This window comes from Xyrauchen texanus, chromosome 5 (assembly GCF_025860055.1).
Source record: "Xyrauchen texanus isolate HMW12.3.18 chromosome 5, RBS_HiC_50CHRs, whole genome shotgun sequence".
NCBI classification, from domain to species: Eukaryota; Metazoa; Chordata; class Actinopteri; order Cypriniformes; family Catostomidae; genus Xyrauchen; species Xyrauchen texanus.
In genome coordinates this window covers 17,165,603-17,181,656 of record NC_068280.1, presented here as the reverse complement: position 1 = coordinate 17,181,656, position 16,054 = coordinate 17,165,603, and the positions used below count along the sequence as shown (strand labels likewise).

Sequence of the window (16,054 nt, the reverse complement as noted above, 5' to 3'; positions counted from 1 at the left end):
TCACACACACACACACTCTCTCTCTCTCACTCACACACAAACACACACACTCATACACAAACACACACACGCACTCTACACAAAGTCTCTCTCTCTACACACACACATACACTCTCTTTCTCTCTAACCTGTATAACCACTTTACAAGACTATTAAATAAAGTAGAAATAAATTGCCTATATTCAAAAATAGAGTTGTAAATATACTAAACTGGCTAGATAAGCATAAGCGTACCAAACGTAACTTTCATGGGCCCCACTTGCTCGCCAAAACACAAAAGTGTAAACAACCCTTCCGTTTCAGTGTCTCCTCTTATTTGATGAATAAAGTCATTTTTCTCAAAGAACAAATTTTTTTTTCTGTTGGGCTTAGTTACAAGTTCAAGGTTATGTGCCGTTAACTGTTTAGTTGAGTTTAATACAAAACTTGAATAGCGGTCAACACTTAAATTTTCCAACGACGTTTTAGCATGTAACTTTTATACTCACCCTCAAATTTCTTCCTCTCCTCTTCCGTGACTTATATACCGAACCGAATTAGCTCCTTTATAAGGAAGCCCTGAACCGCAAGATATATATATATATATATATATATATATATATATATATATATATATATATATATATATATATATATATATATAGAATGTCTCAGCTCCTTCTTGAGCCTAAGTCTTAATTTGTTCTCTCTCCCTACATTTATTTTCTCTCTTACTGTAAAAAAAAATGCATGTGCTACCAACCTTGCCCACCAGGTGCCACTATCAATAAATATGTAATCTTGTGCGTTTAATGTTTCTCTGTTGCTATACTGTATAGTTGAATAATAATACATTTATTATTTATTTAAGGGTTTGCAAACCTTAATCAAGACAAAATCAGGTTACACATGTTTGATATGGCATTCATAGTCGTGTAACAACTGGATTTATGCTGTCGTATTCCATTTGCTCAGTGTTAGACTACTTGGTGGAAGCGAAGGAATTTATCGAGGTAAACGGGAAACATGGCGAAATTATTAGTAGTAGTTTAAAAACTTGATTAATTCTCAGGTGTTAGGGGTTCATCTGGTAATGTTAATGCATGAGTCAGACGAAACGCACATTCAACCAGATGATGTAACACTGAGCAAACGGAATACGAGTGTTTGTTTGAACAATTTCAAACAAAAAAATAAATCAAGTTGTTACATGACAACGAATGCCATATCAAACTTGATTTTGTCTTGATTAAGGTTTGCAAACCCTTAAATAAATAATAAATGTAATATTCAACTATACAGCAACAGAGAAAGCATAAGATTACATGTTTACTGATAGTGGCACCTGGTGGCCAAGTTTGGTACCGCGTGCATTTTTTTGAAGAGAAAGAAAAAAACTATTTTGAAGAGAGAAAAATATTTTTAGGAAGAGTGAAAAAAATTAAGGAACTGAGAAATTTTTATTTGTTGATAAACAGGAGAGCGGATTGACTGAGAACTGAGAATGTGAGATAATAACATCATATAATTATTTAATATGTTTTATAACATCATGAAAAGTTAACATATTTTAAAAGATTTCGGGTCTTATCTGGTTCATTTGGTAAAAGCACATTTATTTAAAATGACCAGAGTCCCGAGGCTACTAATATCAGTCCTGACCAGTGTCCGAGGCACTCGTCAAAGTTTTGGATCCGAACCTGCACGGGTCTCAGGTTGGACCTCGGGTGTTCTGATCCAAGCAGGTCCGTGAAGTCCTCTATCTGAAGTGATGCTTGAGTGAGCAGGACATTTCATTTTACAAGTACATCTGGCTTCTTTTCCTCCGTCCTTGCATCCTTTCATTGCATCCTTTCTTTGTTTTATAAGAGGGTGGAGCTATGAAACGAGGAAAGAAAACTAGAATGCACAATTTTACCCAATAAAACTGCTTTTTAAGTTATCTGATTTTCATATGCAGGTGTTACTATATTGGAAAATGCTGTAAAAGCATAATTTTACACCACATAATTCTAATTTGGAAACACAAGAGGAAATCTTTATTTTATAAAGACTAGTTTGAAAAATTAGTTTGCTCTGTAATGCCAATGGATGAAGATGGTAACATGTTAAGTTACAATAAATCTAAGATAAAATGTCATTTGGATTTAGCAATATTCTTTTGAGGAATCTAATTAAAGGTATATTACAATATTCTTCTGTAATACCTACATCTGTTATTTGTTGATTGACTATTATAATTTCTTGGATGATAAATGTAATAACAAGCTTTTGAGATCACTAATTACAAAATAATATTTTCCTCTTCCTGTTAAAATAAAAGTTTTTATCTCAAAGGTTTTCAAAAGCTGACACTATCAAAGTTAGAACTAGATATGTGTCATTTCCTTTGTTACCTAATATGAAAGAGTACACTTCAAAACAATTATTACATTTATCCATGTAATGAATATCTAAGAGTAAGATTTAATTTGTATAGTAATGTATGTACATTCTGTCAAAAAGATAATCTTTTCTATAATTGTACTATTGTTAAGTAATTTTGGGACAGATTGTATGAGTGGTGGAAGACAGAAAATGTAATTACTGCCTTTGATTATCACATAGTTAAATTTGGTGTCTTTATGCAAAACAAAGATGTTTAATTTTTGTGTAATAATTTGTTGATTGTAGCCAAGTTTTATTTAAACAAATGTAGATTTGTTGACGTTTCTCCATGTTTTGAGGCATTTAAAATTATTTTAAAATTTCATTTCAATCTTTAAAGCAATTTAAAACTCTCTAAATTAATGGCAACATATATGGAAACTTTAACAAATCCCCCTGTAATGTAATTTAATCTATGTTATAATTTGCTTTACATGTTTTGGTATTATTTTATTTATATTACTATTTTTCTTGTGTTTATGATATGCTGCTTGGACTTATTGTTGATGGGTTTAACAATGATAATGCCTGTTTGTTATATGAAAAGTTTTAATAAAGTTGAGAAAAAATAATAATGTTCAATTTTAGAAATGAGAAGCACCCAAAGGGTGGTATGCTTAGGCCCTGTCCCAATACCCACACTTGCGATCTTGGCCACTTGAGTGCACGTGCACGCGACAGGAAGTAAGTGTTCAAGACTGTTCCATATCTAAAACATGCCAAAGTTCAGTGACCTTAAATCCACAAGCTAGTGCGAAAACCGCTTTGGAGCGGGTTTTCAGACTAATGGCAATAGTTTGACTAGACTTGACTCTACTCGCTTTACTTTTCTGAGCTTGCTTTCCACTGCTGTTTAGTGCCACCTCAATGTGGGATTATTGGCTGATCGTCATATTTGTGCCACCTCTACTGCCATGACATCATCTTAAACGCAACACAAAACAATAACATGACCGCTAGCTCTTAGCTACTAGCTCATTGTGCTGCATAAAGTAGTTGTTGCATGGTTTTACACAAATGTAACAGTTAAATTGGCCTGGTTGTTTTAGAAGCAAGCTTTCCAGTAGCTGATCAACTAAATAAAGTGAAGCTATCAAGCAGAGTATAGAGTTAACGTAACAAAATGTACCATCCTCCAACGTGGGCACTCTCCCTCCCATTGCTCGCCGGTCTAGATAGCGTCCATTTGGTCAAACCACTTCCACTTTTCCTTGATGGTTCTGTAGTCACTTTTAAGGTTTTTTTTTTTACTTTTCCCTACACTGTTGTTAGGTCCGGTGGAAGCTGTGTCTCAGCTGTGCGGCCAACAGCTGAGACACTTCCTGAAAGACTTTTTCGTTTCGTTCGTTGCTAATGAGAGGAATGTCTGCACCTTGTTTTTTTTACCACGGAGTTGTTTCCGCACAGCTATTTCTTTTTACAATTCGAAAGTTGCGTGCACAAATGATACTGCTATCCAGGGCTGGACTGGGAACAGAAATCGGCTTTTACATAGCAACTGGCCCAAAAGTGGCGGTAGTCGAGTCGAGTTTTATCTTATCATAAATTAAAGTATTCAACACTATATAATGTGTAATATCTTAATGTCAGCATCATAATTACAAAATATTATTTATATGTATATTTATAAACCTCTTTATCCTTCTCACCCAGTAATCACCTTCTTTTGTTTGTTCTTGCCTAATACAGCTTGTCATTCATTTTGGTCATTTATCAGCCAGTGTCTAGAAAATGTTGTTTTAAAATAAAAAATGTTTCAACTACTACCACAGGTTCGTTCTCTTTATGTATTTTAAATATAGGTTTTAATGCTTTTTTATTTGTTGTATGAAACGATAAATTGTGTAAAGCAGTCTTTGGTCATTTGAAATAAATGACAAGCCAAAGCATATAATTTAAATGGTTTGTATTAGTAGATATTAATGAATCACACAGGTTCATAGAATAAAGTTTTTATTTTTAATTAAGTTTTATGCTGTGTATTGAGTAACATAGTAGAAAGAAATTGCTTATATTTAATATTTTACAGTAGTTATGGACGACGCAATTTATACAGTTAAACATTTTTTTAATGTGCGAAGTATTAAAAATCTAAATGAGTAAAAAAATAATTAACTTTTACAATTATTTTCAGACAATAAACATTATAAAAAAATTTACTTACAAAATTTCTACAGCACAATACACTTCCAACAACCAGTAGTGTATTAATTAATGAAAAGATGGGTAAAATGTTCAGTTGTTTATTATTTTAAGGAGGCTATAACAGTCACTGCTACCAAAAACAATCAGTCTTAAGCTGAGTGAAAAGGAAAAAAACAGCGCCAACAAAAAAACAGCACCAACATCGTTAAGTCTAGGAGTGTCCCAACTTGCAATCAAAAGTCATACATACACTCGCAGTCTTCACGTCTACGTGCACACTTAGTGGCCAAACACCGGAAATACGTGACAAGTGGGTAAGTAGGCATGACCAGAACCGCAAGTGGGGGTATTGAACAGGGTCTTAGTATGCCATTTCGAAATGAGCATGACACGTGACGTGACATATTAAAACTCAATTTCCCATAAACCCTAATACGCAATGGCGTCATGACGTAAACCCTATTGGCCAGTTCCTGTTGAGCCGGCCATATTGGAATTTGAAGTCTGCTACACTCTGAGCAGGTCGGCAGGCTCTTACATTATATCTGTTTAAAACACCTAAACGTCACCTGTACCAACAGCGCGAGCGCTGTCGCTGTACCCTAGACCCTGCTGGTAGTGGACGGAACGCTGTCTGTGTATTTCGTGGGTAAAAATGAGTCCTACTGACGCCAAACGCGGAGCGAAGCGCAGGAAGAATAAGCGGGGCGGCGGCACAGGGAAGGCCGGAGCTCTGCCAACACCCTACAGCGGCACCGCACACGGAGACTTGAGCACCATCCCCAGCCTCAACGGAGAGGTGAGCACCGGCTGGGTCATGTGGAGCGTTTAATGGTGCATCAGAGCTCAAATACGTTGTTGTTTAATCCAGATCCCTTGACATTTGAGGCCTTGGGGATCTCTAGTAGCTAATCTCGCGTCTACACGGAGCCTAAGCTGAAGTATACTGATCTAAAGCTGTAATCTTAAATGATTCCTCATCTGATTACAGAAATGTGTGAGAAAAACAATAAAGACACGTTAAAACACATTTCAGAGTGATTCCATGCATAAGCATAACGTACCATCCTAACGTACAGTTGTTGTGGAAGTTTGCATGATTATGGTTTTTACTTAGAGATGATGTGAAGCTAACTTGTCAAGTGAAGTTCTGATGTTTCTGTAGATAGATTTGAATAAAAAGATCAAATTTCCATCCTCCTTTAATTAAAACATCGATTAAATTCAGTATTTATGCTGGAAGGATCACTGTTTACCATCCACAGTTCACAGTATTGTCACCTTGTACTTATACGGTTAAAAGCCCACATTGTGTTTTGTAAATTAAGGTTTAATTAGTCACTTTACACCTTTGTTGAACAGATAAATAAACAATGTCAGACTTCAAGGGATATTGTTAAGTTATTAAACGAAATTGCTAGTAACAGATGCCCCTTTGAACTCTATTAAAGTGTCAAGTGCGTGCAAACAGGAAGTGCTTGGAACTAGGCAACAGTTTATGTCAACAAATCCTTTAATTTATCTATCAGTGGTTCTGAAATGGGGCTTATGCAAATTTTATGTTTTGGACATACAGTAAATATGATCTGACTCAAATGTGATCTCTTAGAATACACTAACAGAAACCACAACAACTTCATTTGCTCAACTGCTTTCCTCTTGTTACAGTTGTGTATTGTTGTCTAGCCGTTGGTCTGGTCGAGCACTTAGAACTTTCACTCTCATCACAAGGTCCAGTGTTCAGTGTTTGTCAGCAGCATATTCTTTCTGTGGGTACCCTTCAGTTTCCAAGGAAATCACATATGTAGCTTAACAGGATCATCATTCTGTGATGACATGAGCAAAAGAGACCATTTCATGATTAGACTGAATTTCAGCTCTTTTGCTTGCAGAAAGTCAACAGCGCCGACTTAAGTTAATGCAGTTTCAGCCATCGGACAGTACAACATTGTGTGTTTAAATGGAGAATGTTTCATTGAATTCAAATTTATCAACAATTTTGTAATGGCATGTTCTCGCAACAGTTTGAGGCTCATATGTATTCTTTTGCAATACTTGAGACTAGTGTATAAATGCCACCTCACTGGCCCAACGACTGAATCCAGCGAAGTTGTGAAGGTTTCTGTTTGTTCGTCTTTTTTGTGCGCATGTGGCTGTAGCGTCATTACTATTTGAGTTAGTTAAAACTAAATCTGACTCCATTAATCATTTAATCTGACTCCAATTATATTACACTTTGGATTTAGGTTGAGATTCCAATTATTATTGATTATTAATTGAGATCTTATTTAGATTTGGATACTTATTATTCTAGTCAATTCTAAACTTTAGGTTTGCAACTAACCATTATTTTGATAATCGGTTAATGTTCTATTATTTCTATGATTAATCAGATAAAAATATGATTTGTCGGGGGGACTGGTTAGCACAGTGAGTAAAGACGCTGACAACCATCCCTGTAGCTGGGTGTTGTTGAGTGACTCCAGCCAGGTCTCCTAAGCAACCAAATTGGCCCGGTTGCAAGGGAGGGTACAGTCACATGGGGTGACCTGCTCATGGTCACTATAATGTGGTTTTCTTTCAGTGAGGCACATTGTGAGTTGTGCGTGGATGGCGCGGACAATGGTGTGAAGCCTCCACATGCACTGTGTCTCCAAGGTAACGCGCTCAATGAGCCACGTGATAAGATGCGCAGATTGAAGGTCTCAGATGCGGAGGCAACGGAGATTCGTCCTCCTCCACCCAGATTTAGTCACTACGCCACCACGAGGACTTGGAGCACATTAGGAATTGTGCGGATTGGGGAGAAAAAAATAAATAAAAAAAAAACTGAAATGATAAAGGGCATAAGGATTTGGTTTGATTTATAACACTGAATTAACAATTCTATACTCCCATAAAACTTTGAACAATGCCTGAATCATAAAAGGTTACATTTAAATTTATTATAATTATTATTACTTTCAGGATATGCAAAATAGTTGCTTAACTTGTAAAACGTAACAAACATTGCTCATAATTAAAGAGTAAAATGATCCATAGGGGATGCATGGAGTGGGGAAAAAAGATAATCCTAGCAGAGGGCAATAGTGACTCGAAAATAGAAATGCTAATAATTCTGCCCAACTGAAAAATACATTGTTACATACAGTATGCTTGTACGCTGTCACTGAATATATACATTTAAGTATTTTTATATTATCATTTTTAAAATAGTATTTTCACCGATTACATGTTTTTAAACTATTCTTTTCAAAAAATTGTGTGTTTATCCAACAAAATAACTGCAATTGTATAAATTTACTTGTGAAATCAGACATTACATTATGTGGCATTATCAGTAGGACTGTCAAATACAGGGCCCTTAGCATTATTATACATTATGTTCAGCATTACATACAGTTTAATATAGTACAATCATCCGTCAATCCTGTGCAAATTCACTCTCACCCTGAAAAAACTCATCCGGTGCTCACTGTATTACATGCGCTTACATGGGCAGGAGAAAACCCTTTGAAAACCAGCACACCTTGACTGCTGAGAGGTCAGTCTGATTTCCATGAAAGCTGCACAATTGATTACATTGAAACAGAAAATACGGTATGATGTTGGACAGTTTAATCAATATGATTGCGCTCCCTTTCTCGGAGACTCATTTGTGATAAGAACAAACAGTTTTGTGAAATACGCGGCTGATTTTGAATTCTTAACTTGTTTACATTATAAAACATAGACAGCAGTAAAATGTAAGTGATGCGCTGGAGAGAAACATCTCTTCAGCACATCAAACAGCACAATCGCTCTGTAAAGGCATCTGATGCAGCAACCGCTCCACATTAAACTTTATGCTTAATTGCTTATTACGATCTTCTTTGAAATGTTTATAAAGTGCTCTCATGAGGTGGACAACTTGGGTTGTCTTTTTCAAGTGAGTTTCATCATGCAACACATTTTTCACTGGGTTGTGAAGTGAAGTGATGTCACTGACGGGGCTTCTCCATGCTTATTGCAAATATCCAACTTATCGATAATGAAATCAGTTGTCGATGATTTCCATTATCGATAATTATCGATTTTATTGCTTAGTTGTTGCAGCCCTACTATACTTTTTAAATTGCACTTGTGCATTCGGAATTCTGTGGCTTATTCGTGTCGGTCACGTACATGGGTCCCCCGGTCACAAATTTGTCAGTTTGATCTTTAGCCAGAGGTAAACGACTAATACTAAAGTACTTATTTCTACCGTAGCTTATCTATTCCTAATTAGTAGATTTGTTTTGTTTCTATAAATCTATATATACTTAATTAACTTAAAATTACCTCTAGACAGTGATTACCACGGGATTTTGTGCCACTGTAGGGGGTCCCCTGTAAGAAAATGTTGGTCATTTCCAAGTTAAATGCATCAATCTGGTGCACTTTTAGAGCAAAATTAAGAGGCTAGATCTATGAAGAACTTTGTGCTGTGGTAAAAATTTGAGCCAGCAAAGAAATTAAGCAAAGCGGTTTCCTGTGCTTAACTTGCTGCTCAAATGCTTACTGGGAGTTAGAGACGCTGTGCGAAGCATCAGCACAAAACACAACGCTATAGATATTTTATGATATTATGAGAAGTGTAAAAATTATTTCAGTTCGTAAGTATGAAACTGTGGCGGGTCGCCACAGTCGAGGTAATTAATGGGAAACACTGCTAGACAGAATAAATGACTAATATTATTTGAATAAGGCCGACCAACATACCATTACCCAAATAGTAGTTGTTTAGTTCTATAATTTCCAATTACACTTGACTAGAATAATATTAGCATTAAACAAGGGCCATGCCTAATACTATTTGGATGGGTCAATCAACATTAAATTGTCCCAAATTGTACTTTCGCTAGTCTTCACAGACTATTACACTTAACCCCTATTATTACTATTACCTTAAAGCCAAATAGCTATTCAGAAAGCTAAGATTTTAATGTGCTCCCTGCTCCATCAAATACTGGGTCTTGGCATGTAATAACCCTGATCACAGATTTGCGGTAAGAAGAAATTAACAGTCTACTAAAGGCAATCAGAATACCGGTAAGTCCGAATGGAATCAAGTTTAATATTTAATTAGTCAGGTAAATATGTTTCAAGCCAATTACATAATTAATCAATTCAGAAATAATCAATACAAAACTTCTAATCGTCAAAGATGAATCTTAAGAGTGACCGATGCATACCTGACTTCAGCAAAGTACGTAGTTCATGCACCACAGGGATTTCTGGCTACAGAAAATTCTAATGAACAATGTTAGTTGTAACTAAGTTTCCTTAAATACCCAGACCACAACCAAATGGAATGACAATAAGAATTTGGGGATTAATAGGTTTGGATGTCCTAGGGTCACACCTTACCTTTATACAGGATGTATGCACGCCTCCAGAATTCCTCTAAATTCTCAAAACTGTGTTATGTATATTACAGTTAATGAGACTACACTGAAACTTTTTCAAAGATATAAATCATGAATATTCAGACATGTAATTAGACATTTGCTACCTAAAAGATTTAAGGTGTGTTTTAAGGTGATTTTGGGCTGAGAGGGACAGGAGGGGGAGGAGGAGAGGGAACATGTGGAAAGACAACAGTGAGGCAATTTTTGCTCAGTTGTGTGTGAGATGGTTGCTCTTTGCCTCCCTGGGGACTTCTGTCCTTTGAATACAAACACCTTGGCACCCCGCCTTACACTAGCTAGCAACTAAATACAGAAAGCTTGTTGACCCTCACTGAAATTAGTCTTGTCAGTGTCTATTCCGATCTTGATGTGAATTGACAGCTAAATTTAACTGATTTAAGTAAAGCTGCATGTGATCAACTGTACAGAGCTTGTGTACAGGATGTAGTAGTCATGAGTGGATATTGTTTGGGGTTTAAACAAGAGAACGCTCAAGACGTCATATTAACCTGTTCCCAAGACAACTGTGGCCCTGTCATGTAAAGCAGTTCCAGACGCAGTTAGGAGAGTCAAGGTCAGTTAGGTATAGATGGATACATCCTGCTATGATGTTATTTGTCTCGCAAGCATTGATTTATTGATCCACCGATTACCTGCTGGCGATATGTTAAACAACTTTGGGCCTGTGTTAATCTGTTTTACTCCAAAAAACAATAAGGATTCTGCCATGCTTTACAGTGACATGTAAAACATGTATTCAAATTGTTATTTGATCATGTATTAAATAGGGGCGGGTAGAATATTGATTTCCTGATGTATCGCGATCTTGATTTGTATGGAAACCTCGGCGTGCCAATTAAAAAAGATTGAAGAAATAAATGATCAATCTATTATTTTGAACATAAAATTGTATAAAGTATAAACCAGTTAATGGACAAATAGATAGATATACATTTGTTTATTTAATTCATGTTTATAAATGTAATTATTTTTAACAATAAAATTGTGCATTAATAAATAATGTTTAATTCATGTTTAAAATGCAATGAAATGTAACAATAAAGTAACACATTAATAAGTCATTTTAAAATGCACTTTTTAAATTGTGTTTTACAAAAAGCATTTGGCAGTTGCTTTTATTCATTCATTTGCCAGTTGGTTTTCTTCATCCATTTGCCAATGTTTTTTATTGTTTTCATTTTCAATTTACTTTGACTATTTTTTCCATTTGCCAATTCCTTTTCTTTTTTTTTCTCCCCTTTTCTTCCCAATTTGGAATGCCCAATTCCCAATGCGCTCTAAGTCATCATGGTGGCGTAGTGATTTGCCTCAATCTGGGTGGCGCCACCCGGATATTCTGTTACATATTCTGTTTATGTAAACGTATTTATACTTTAATATAAAATTATTGTGCAAAACAACAGTGTAAAACAGCAGTAATTGAACTAAAACCAAACTCAGCTGTAAATGACAGATGTAGCCTCAAGTGAAGAACAAAGCTTTGCAGGGCAAAACAAATTTTTATGTAATTGCTATACACATAGCAAATTGGACTGCTTTCTATTTAAGTAAAAGTGTCAGGTTTCACTTCAAGAACAAAAGTTGCTCAGCTTTCTGGCAACTCAAGAACATGAGATGCTGCACTGAATAGTTTCTCTCTCTCTGTGCTGGTGCTTGGCCAGATAAATACCTGCATGCAGTCCACGCAAGCAATGGAAAGCAATATTTTTTCATGTGCCAGTAGTCAAGAGGATTGTCGCGTTCACATGATATGAGGGTGAAGCGATCGACTGTGTTCCACAACTGCTTTCAGGTCCTTGAATAACGTATAACTTGCGAGGAAGGGCACCCGGTGGACTTGGATCTGGTGCCCTCCTAGGTAAAGATGGTGCCCTACGCAGACTGCGTAGTATGCGTATAGGTTGCGGCAGTACTGCTTATTAGTATTATATAGTATTTCCACACCGCTGACATCGGCCTTTGCTTGGCAGTGCCGAGATTTATGATTATATCGATCGAGAGTGAAACCTGAGCACTGAGGGTCAGGGAGGCATTTATATCGGCTCATATTTTCAGCCTTTTTTCTCTTTCGGCCAAAACAAAAAATTTCAGTGCATCCCTAATATATATATATATATATATATATATATATATATATATATATATATTCGATTAATTTTACGTTAATTCAGTGCGATTAATTTGATTAAAAAATTAACACAATTAATCGCAATGCCCCCGGATTGTAATAAGGAAAATTCCTGAGAAATGCATGGTTGTAGTACCACCTGTTTACTCCAGAGGGCAGTAATTTAAATTTCAGCTGTGTGGCAACGCGCAGTTTATACAGTGAAGAAAACAACCAGAGAGCACAAAACAGACATTTGTTACGTTCTTGCGTTCAAAACATTTGATGGAGCGCAAATTCGAACTAAGGGATCTCTAGATGCGTTCTAAGTATTAAACTATATTTAAATTGACACAGTGACTTAAACATTTTATGTTTATGACGCAGTACACCCGAGATGCTACTCAAGCATGTCTGATGCTTGTTGAAATTTACGGGTCCTTAAACAAGCCCTCATAATAAATCTCGAACTGATTGACAAATTCACTTGCGAAATGGATTGCTGTGAACTGTATGCCAATGATTTGCTTATGTTCAATAATATGTTAGTAAACAATACATTGTATTCTATAGCCGTTTTTTGTATTGTCAGTTTTTCAGTGTTGTCCACTGCAGGCAAAGGAACACAGTAGAATCAAATTGCAATATTTGAGAAACTTTTTTCTAGAGATGCACCGATTGCAATTTTCTTGGCTGATTTCGATTTCCGATTTTTTGAAAGTGTGACCTGCCGATACCGATTTTTTTTTTTCAGATTTTCTTTCTAAGAACTATTATTGACTGCATATACAAACAAAATCTACCTTTCTTCAATGCTAAATTTTATTTTCATAATAAATAAATTATTAAACATTACAATTTCCCCCAAACTGCACTAAGTTACAGGATCTTCTCTCTCTTAAACAACTCTCAAAATAAAGTGCTCTGTGACTAGAAAGATGTAGAAATAACAATTAACTGCAAATGAGTTGCTTTATATAACAGATGTCATTTTCCACTATTTTATAAATGGACCTTTTTCTCTTTATTACTTGTCTAACAAAACAATTCCAAAGATCTGAAAAACTGAAGGTTCCAATATGCTCAACTTACGTTAGATGTCCAAATATCAGTTGTAAAACTGGGCACTGCTTCGGGAACGGCTTGCATATCTGTCAACACTCCAGTTTTTCCCGGGAGTCTCCCATTTTGTTATTTCTCCCAAAAAAACTCCCGTAATTTGTATGGCCCAAACCACGTTATATGAATAATCACATCAATATATTATTCCAAGGTGGTCCAGTTGCCAGATCTTGAATGAAACGCATCCTACCCACACAATCGACACATCATACACATTACAAATAATTTATGACCACAATCTGGCAACCTACAACCCATTTGCGCTGTTGATATCTGCGCAGGCAGTAGACACGGGATGTTAAATCAAGCATCACTGGTAGAGGGGAGGAGAAGACTCAGCTGGTGCTCCGGTGAAAAAAAAAACTAAATATACATGTACATTTAACAACAGCTGGATGGAAGAATTGAATTTCATATCCCGAAGCCATATCGACAATGCCCACGCCTTTTGCAATGTGTGTCGCACTGATTTTAATATCGGACACGGTGGGATAAATTACGTTAAATCACAACGGCACAATTTGTATGTATATAGCCTGCCTCTGCCATCCAGCACCCCCCTTCCCTTCTCCCCCGGTTTGTGTACCCAAATGTTGACAGATAACAGGCTGCGTGTGTTACATGACACGAGATTAAACAACTCGGGCAACGTGATATCGGAAAGTACCTCATACTCTTTATCGAGGAAATGTATCAGATTTCTGATCCTTCTCTCCTCAACTATGGAGAACAGCTGGTCATCCAGGGCCATGAATTCCATAATTTTCCTCGTAATTGCTTTGGTATTTTCGCTGCTCATACCAAGGAATGATAGGAGAGGCTGCTGACTTGTGGCTGGCTCTGAGCTCTGGCTAGCTTTAGCCGCTTTCACTTTTTAGCTTCTTTTTTAAAATTGGCATTTTCAGCTGGGTGATGGTGTTATAAATGTCTAATTAGGTTTGTTGATCCGAAAGTTATTGTGGTGGTTCCCCCACGGTTTACTTTGGCCTTACAATTATTACACATTTCGAACTTTATACATTCTTCACTCACACAGTGAAGATCTCCCACGGCAATGACATGTTTACATGCGGCTGTGACGTTATTGCCTGCGCCGCTGGCAACAAAACGGACCGGCTTGGAATCGGTAAGACGTGAGGCTGACCGGCCGGTTACCGGTCCGGGCCGAGCATGTGGAAAATCGGCTAATTCTGGTCCCTGGCTGTTCGATCGGTGCATCTCTACTTTTTTCCTAGTCGATCCATCCCTACATTGGAAAATACGAGCAAAGAAGGCTGTGAAAAAAATATATTTCTCCAAAACACGTTGGCCACAATTATTGGCACCCCTAGAAATTCTTATGAGTAAATTATATCTGAAGTTTATTCCCATTCATATTTGAAATTTTTAGTGCACCTGGGTGACTTGGAACATTACATTGTTCAGCATGTTATAAATATGAGGTAACATACAGGCCAAATTCCTTAATCATCAATCACAGTGGATTAGACTAAAGAATATATTTCTGATGTGCAGCAAAAAAATAAATAAAAAAAGTGTCTGAAAATAACCAAAGCATTGAAAATGCCTATTTCCACCATCAGGGCAATAATTATATAAGTTCCAATCAACTAAGGATCTTTAGAATAGGCTTGGAAATAGGGTTGTGCCGATGGACTATATCATCGTCCATCGTGATGGCTGACCAACATCACGATGTAGAGCCACCATCGTGATGCCACGCCCCCTTTTGCGAGTCTTGCTAGTGTGACTCACTAATCCTAGTCTCTTCTATAGTTAACCTAAAAACTTTGCAGGGATTGCTCTGTAAATTAAATTGAGAATATAACTAATGCATATATGCTATTTTAAATACTGTGGTATATGCCAGAGACGTGACGTGTTGGTCTGTGAAAATACCGTGTCAGGCAGGCTGCACAAATATTGATCTTGACATTGTTAGCTTCTTGTCTTTTTTTTTACATGGCTTACACTGTACATTTAGATTGAAATATTTTATGTTGTAGGCTACAAGAAAATAGCCTTTATTAATTAATTATTAGTAGTTGTAGTGTCTCAGAAAATCTTGCTCATTGTCACATAGCTCTTGTATACACTGAAGCGGCAGTTTAAGATAAACCCAGACCAGCGAACGTCAAATAACTTCTGTCTGGTTAATACTTTTAAAGAAAAATTTCCTTGGCCATAAATCCATAATGTCAAATCAAATGAAAGAAACAAGGTGAATATGAATAACACACATTTATTAAAACATAGAAGAACAACAAATAAAGAACATGAAAACGGGTAGGCCTACAACACTCATACCGAAATTCGGCATTAACATTTCACTTATAATTAGCAGCACAATTAACTTCAGCACAGGCTACAAAATAAATTATGTTATTGAAATATTGTAAAGTGGTCATATGAACTACACAAATGAACGCTTAAAAAATAATATGCAAAATCGAATAGCTCCAGAACGGATGGCGAAAAATGCGTAAAGAAGTCTAATATCTTTCACCATAGACCATGTTTAAATTTCGATGTTTCTGGCCAGAAATACCAACATATTCACTTTATCTGGTTTTAATAAGCTGCGGATTGAGTAACTACACTACCCGCTGTGCTGAAGACCCGCTCTGATGGAGTACTGGTAGCACATATGCACAGATATTTCTGTGCTAATCTTGCCATGAACGGAAACCTTTTGTCGTTCGCTTTTCCACCAAGTCAGCGGGTCCTCTTCCCCATCAATGGCCATTTCCTGCAGGTACATGGTCATTTCTGCCTCGACCTTTTGCTCATCAGTGAGTAAAATAACGAAATTATAGTTTTTAAG

At 36.5% G+C, this 16,054-nt stretch overlaps 1 protein-coding gene across 2 annotated transcripts in view; it reads left to right on the top strand.

Annotated features, from left to right (window-relative positions):
• Nucleotides 1-5,048: 5,048 nt before the first annotated feature.
• Nucleotides 5,049-16,054, top strand: part of LOC127644247 (protein FAM193A-like) — a 56,933-nt gene continuing 45,927 nt past the window's right edge. For both annotated transcript variants that reach the window (XM_052127335.1, XM_052127334.1), the window contains exon 1: nucleotides 5,049-5,350. In XM_052127335.1, the coding sequence (XP_051983295.1) occupies nucleotides 5,207-5,350 (144 nt within the window). In that variant the 5' untranslated portion in view covers nucleotides 5,049-5,206. The remainder of the gene's footprint in view (nucleotides 5,351-16,054) is intronic.